Source organism: Ornithorhynchus anatinus, chromosome 6, assembly GCF_004115215.2.
Source record: "Ornithorhynchus anatinus isolate Pmale09 chromosome 6, mOrnAna1.pri.v4, whole genome shotgun sequence".
Lineage (NCBI taxonomy): Eukaryota > Metazoa > Chordata > Mammalia > Monotremata > Ornithorhynchidae > Ornithorhynchus > Ornithorhynchus anatinus.
Genome location: NC_041733.1, coordinates 45,252,579 through 45,258,578, shown reverse-complemented (window position 1 = coordinate 45,258,578; position 6,000 = coordinate 45,252,579). Strand labels below are relative to the sequence as shown.

The following is a 6,000-nucleotide window of genomic DNA, read 5'->3' as shown; positions in this document are numbered from 1 at the left end:
GCTACCCCAGCGCTTAGAGCGGTGCTGTGCACATAGTAAGCGCTTAACAGATACCAACGTTAGTATTAACTTCTCTGTGCCTCAGTGACCTCATCTGTAACATGGGGATCAACCGGGAGCCTCACGCGGGGCGACCCGATGACCCCGAATCTCCCCCAGCGCTTCGAACGGTGCTCGGCACATAGTAAGCGCCTAACGGATACCAACATTATTATAGAGAAGCAGCGCGGCTCAGGGGAAAGAGGCCGGGCTTGGGAGTCAGAGGTCATGGGTTCGACTCCCGGCTCTGCCCCTTGGCAGCCGGGTGACTGTGGGCGAGTCAGTTCACTTCTCCGGGCCTCGGTGACCCCCATCTGGGACATGGGGATCAACCGGGAGCCTCCCGCGGGCCGACCCGATGATCCCGGATCTCCCCCTGCGCTTAGCACGGTGCTCTGCACATAGTCAGCGCTTAACAGATACCGACGTTATTATGAACTTCTCGGGGCCTCAGTGACCCCATCTGGGACATGGGGATCAACCGGGAGCCTCCCGCGGGCCGACCCGATGACCCCGGATCTCCCCCAGCGCTTAGAGCGGTGCTCGGCACATAGGAAGCGCTTAACGGGTACCACCGTTATTATTATCGGGGTGGGGAAATCGAGGCCCGGGCGGGAGGCGGGGAGGGGCGCTAGGACCCCGCCGAGGCGGCGGCCCCCTCCCCTTCCCCTCCCTCTTTTTTTTTTCCCCTCCTCCCCCTCCCTCCCCGTTGGTTTTTCCTCCTGCGGGAGGCGAAGAAAGGGCCATGGCGGCCGCCTAGCTCCGGAGCCTCCGCCTCGGCCTCCCCCGGACCCCCGTCCCTCCTCCATCCTCCGCCCCAAGGCCGGAGCGCGGCCTCCTCCTCCTCCTTCCCCCCCCCTCCCCGGTCCCGTCCCGTCCGGTCCCGGGGGGTGGGGGAGGGTCGCCGGGACCACCCCCCCCGCCCCCCCGGCCGGCATGGCCACCGAGCTGGAGGCGGGCGGGCCGGGAGCCGGCGCGGCGGGAAGGCTGGAGGCCGAGGAGGACGAGGAGCATTGGCTCTACGGGGGTAGGTACCCTGCGATGCGGAGGGGAGGAGCCCCCCCCCCCCCCCACTCGGCGGCGGCCCCCGGACATCGGGGTCGCGCCTCCCAACTGCCCCCCGAGCCCGGGGGGGATGCGGAGGACGGGCCCTCCTATCCGGGCCGGGGAACCCTAGGCCTGGGGGGAACCCCCCGCCCCGGCCATCCCCTCCCCGGACGCCCCCATCCCCCCCCCGGGGCCCGCAGCCGATGCTACCGCTTCATTCGATCGAATTTATCGAGCGCTTACTGTGGGCAGAGCGCCGTCCTAAGCGCTCGGAATGGACGATTCGGGAGCAGATGGAGACCGTCCGTGCCTCTCGACCGGTCGGAGGAGCGAGCGTTTAGCGGGGGGGGGGGGGGGGGGACCGGACCAGCAGGCCAGTCTGGGATGTGTGTCCGCTCGATCTCCCCCCCAACTGGCCCCTGGAAGACCTCGAGAGGACGTGCCACCGGTTGGAGAAAGTAGCCTTCACCGGGGGGACCCGCGGGCCTCAGAGCCCGTGCGTGTCCACCTGTCCCCCCGAACCCCCGGGCTTCTCCCTCCGGATGGGCCTCCCTTCCCCGGATTCGCCAGCCCCCGCGGACCCCCGCCCGCGGGCGGTCCGCCGGGGAGGATCCCGGGCACGGTTCCGGCGACCTCTTCGCCGGGTAGCCCGGGGCGGACGGTTGACCCTCTCTGGTCTTCCGACCCGCCCTCCGCAAGAGAGGCCGCCTCTTCTCTTCCACGTCCCGGGCCCCGTGGTGACCCCGGGGTCCCGAACGTTGGGTTAGCGGGGGACCGTCCCCGTCCGGGGATTTCCAAGGGCCCGGGGACGAGGAGATCTGGCGACTTCCCAGAGGTTCTGGGTAGCGGAGAGGATCCGGAGGAAGATCCGGCCCCGACCGAGCTCCCCGCGGGTCCCGTTTCTTCCTCGGCGGGGTTTGGGCCCGCCCGAGGGAGACCCCCTCTCCGGCTCCAAGACCACCTCCTCGGCCTCCGCTCCTACCCCGGCACGCCCGGCCCGGCCCCGGAGCCCGCGCCCGCCTCGGGCCCGTCGGTCGGTCGGACCGACGGGTGGACGATCGGCGTTCTGGGTCCTCCTGGCGGCCCTCGCCCTTCGCCCCCCGCCCCGGATCCTGGGGGCTCACGCCACTTTTTGTCTCCCGTTCGCAGATGACACGTCCGGGAAGCTGGACCACAGACTGCTGTCTGGGTAAGGAGCGAGACTCTCGTTCTTCGACGTCGCCGAAAGCCGCCGGGGAGGCCGCCCGGTCGAGGGCGACGGGGAGACCCGGGTCGCGGGCCGTCCCCTTTCCCGGCGCGGCCCGCCGGGCGGAAACCCCACCCTCTCCCAGAGCCGGGGATTCGTCTTCCGCCCGTCCTGGTTCTTCCCCTGAGAAGGGCGGGGGACCCAGAGAGAGAGGGGGAGGGTTTCTGAGAAGGAATGAGTTAATAATAATGATGATGATGATGGCGTTTGTTAAGCGCTGACTATGTGCAAAGCATCGTTCGAAGCGCTGGGGAGGATACGAGGTGATCAGGATGTCCCACGTGGGGCTCACAGTCTTTATCCCCATTTTACAGATGGGGTAACTGAGGCACAGAGAAGTTGGGATTTGCCCAAAGTCACCCAGCTGACAAGTGGCTGAGCCGGGATTCGAACCCCTGACCTCCGACTCCCAAGCCCGGGCTCTTTCCGCCGAGCCACGCTGCTTCTCTAGTCCTTCCCCGGAGTTGGTCCTTCCCCGGGTGAGACTGGACTCCAAGAATGGGCTCGTCGGGAGCGGGAGACGGCTCGGGGGGAGGCGTACCCCTCCTTCGGGATTTCCAACCCCAGGCGTCCCGTTCGGCCGGTCCCCCGCCTCCGTCCCGGCTGGTTGGAGAAGAGACCTGGGCCGTATCTGGAGATCTGGGTGACTTCCCTTGGCCTCAACCCTTGGGAAGTGGTGGTTGTAATAACAGGATTCATTAAGCGCCGACTAATAACGTTGGTATTTGTTAAGCGCTTACTATGTGCAGAGCGCCGTTCTAAGCGCTGGGGGAGATCCAGGGTCATCGGGCTGTCCCACGTGAGGCTCACAGTTAATCTCCGTTTTACAGATGAGGGAACTGAGGCACAGAGAAGTGAAGTGACTCGCCCACAGTCACGCAGCGGACAAGTGGCAGAGCCGGGATTCGAGCCCACGACCTCTGACTCCCAAGCCCGGGCTCTTGCCACTGAGCCACGCTGCTTCTCTACTAGGCGCAAAGCACCGCGCGAGAGGCTAGGAGAGGGACCCTGGCGAGAATTAGATGTGGTCACTGGCTCCCAAGGGCCTCATGGTGATAACAATAACAACACCTGTGGTATTTGGGAGGTCATGGGTTCGAATCCCGGCTCTGCCGCTCATCGGCTGTGTGACTGGGCAACTCACTTCATTTCTCTGTGCCTGTTACCTCATCTGTAAAATGGGGGTGAAGACTGTGAGCCTCACGAGGCACATCCTGGTTACCCTGTATCTCCCCGAGCGCTTAGAACAGTGCTCTGGGCACAGTAAGCGCTTAACGAATACCAACACTATTATTATTATTATTATTATTATTATTATTATTTGAGAAACAGCGTGGCTCGGTGGCAAGAGCCCGGGCTGGGGAGTCAGTGGTCGTGGGTTCTATTCCCGGCTCTGCCGCTTGTCGGCTGTGTGACTCTGGGCAAGTCGCTTCACTTCTCTGGGCCTCAGTTCCCTCGTCTGGAAAAGGGGGATCACGACTGTGAGCCTCACGTGGGACGACCCGATGACCCTGTATCTCCCCCAGCGCTTAGAACAGTGCTTGGCACGTAGTAAGCGCTTAACAAACACCGTCCTCATTATTATTATAAGTGCTTACTATGGACCAAGTGTCATACGAAGCGCTGGGGTAGATACGAGATAATCAGTGATATTTATTGAGCGCTTACTGAGTCGTTAGGCGTGTCCCCTGCCAACGAGGAGCTTTCGGTGTAAAAGGAGACAGATATTGAAATATATTGCAGATGTGTAATATAGTGGAGAAGCAGCGGCGTGGCTCAGTGGAAAGAGCCCGGGCTTGGGAGTCAGATGTCATGGGTTCGAATCCCGGCTCCGCCACTTGGCAGCTGGGTGACTGTGGGCGAGTCACTTCACTTCTCTGTGCCTCAGTGACCTCAACTGTAAACTCGGGATTAAGACCGTGAGCCTCACGTGGGACAACCTGACGACCCTGTATCTCCCCCAGCGCTTAGAACAGTGCTCTGCACTTAGTAAGCGCTTACTAAATACCAACATTATTATTATTATTATATGTACGTGGGTGCTGTGGGACTGAGGGAATAATGGGAACAGATCCAAGGGCATAAAAGCTTAGTAGATAGAACATGGGCCCGGGAGTCAGAGGGTCCTGGGTTCTAATCTTGGCTCCTCTGCTTGTCTGCTAGGTGACCTTGGGCAAGTCACTTAACTTCTCTGTGTCTGCTACCTCATCTGTAAAGCGGGGATGAAGACTGTGAGCCCAATGTGGGACAGGGACTGTGTCCAACCCGATTATGATAATCATAGCGATGGTATTTAAGCGCTTACTATGTGCAAAGCACCGTTCTAAGCGCTGGGGGCATACAAGGTGATCGGGTTGTCCCATGTGGGGCTCACAGTCTTCATCCCCAGTGCCTGGCACCTAGTAAGCACTTAGCTCGTACCGCAGTTTTTATTATTATTATTATTATTATAATTAGTGATGTGGAAGGGAGAGGGAGGAGGGGATAATCAGATCTAAGAACGGCCTAAGGAAAGAGAGGGGTCGGAGAGGAGGGCGACGGACACGGGAGCGATGAAACGCAAAAATGACCCGAGGCGAGTGCGGTAACGAAATATAACCGGCGTGGTCTGGGGCTGCGGCTGCCGTCTCAGGCTCCTCGTGCCTCAGGGTCCCCATCTGTACGGTGTCGTGAGTGTCGTCGGAGAGCAGAGCACTGTACTGAGCACCTGGGAGAGTCCGATGTGATGGATACGTTCCCTGCCCACAGTGAGCTCACCCTCTAGAAGGGGAGGCGGACGTTAATCTAGATAAAATACAGATATGGCGCCTAAGTGCCGCGGGGCTGGGCGGAGGGATGGATTAAGGGAGCGAGTCAGGGCGATGCAGAAGGGAGTGGGAGAAGAGGAAGGGAGAGCTGAGGGAAGGCTTCTCGGAGGAGGTGGGCCTTCAATAAGGCTTTGAAAGAGGGGAGAGAGGTTGCCCGTTGGGTACGGGGGAGGGAGGGTGTTCCACGTCAGAGGCGGGACTTGAGAGGTCGGCGGCGAGATAGACAAGGTTGGGGTGCGGTGCGAGGAGCGGAGCGGGCAGGCCGGCCTGTAGTAGGAGAGCGGCGAGGTGAGGAAGGAGAGGGCGAGACGACCGAGCAGCGATTTAAAGCCAACGGAGAAGAGTTTCTGTCTGATGTGGAAGTGGATGGGCAACCCCTGGAGGTTCTTGAGGAGGTGGGAAACCTGATCTGAAGGTCTGAATCTGCCCGTGGCAGGTGGCACCCCGAGGGGGATTCAGTGGACCCGCCTCGAGGGGCGGGGAGGTGCCCAGGCTCTACGGACCCTCTCTGGGCGATTATGCGTCCCCACCGGTGAGTGGCAGAAGGCGGGCAGAGGAGCAGGAGAGAATAAAGATCAGTCGATCGGTGGTATTTATTGAGCGCTTGCTTCGGTCCTCTGCAAATGGTAAGTGTTCAGTAAATGCTACTCGTCGATAGGTTGATCTCCTCAGCGCATCTCAGAGCTCCGGAGTAAGCGCTTAGAAGCGGGCAGTTCCGTAGAGTTGGTAGCGCACAGCCCCTGCTCTCGGTGACCTTCCGGACGAGCAGTGAAGACAGACACCGAAATGAATTACGGGCCAGGGGAGCAAGCGAGAATTAAGGATATACGCGTAGATGCCGTGGCGTGAGCGACGAGCCAG

The 6,000-nt window shown here is 61.2% G+C and overlaps 1 protein-coding gene across 3 annotated transcripts in view; it reads left to right on the top strand.

The window, feature by feature from the left end:
• Positions 1-967: 967 nt before the first annotated feature.
• Positions 968-6,000, top strand: part of LOC107546884 (pre-mRNA 3'-end-processing factor FIP1-like) — a 37,287-nt gene continuing 32,254 nt past the window's right edge. For all 3 annotated transcript variants that reach the window (XM_029067056.2, XM_029067057.2, XM_029067055.2), the window contains exons 1-2: positions 968-1,066; positions 2,236-2,275. In XM_029067056.2, the coding sequence (XP_028922889.1) occupies positions 976-1,066; positions 2,236-2,275 (131 nt within the window). In that variant the 5' untranslated portion in view covers positions 968-975. The remainder of the gene's footprint in view (positions 1,067-2,235; positions 2,276-6,000) is intronic.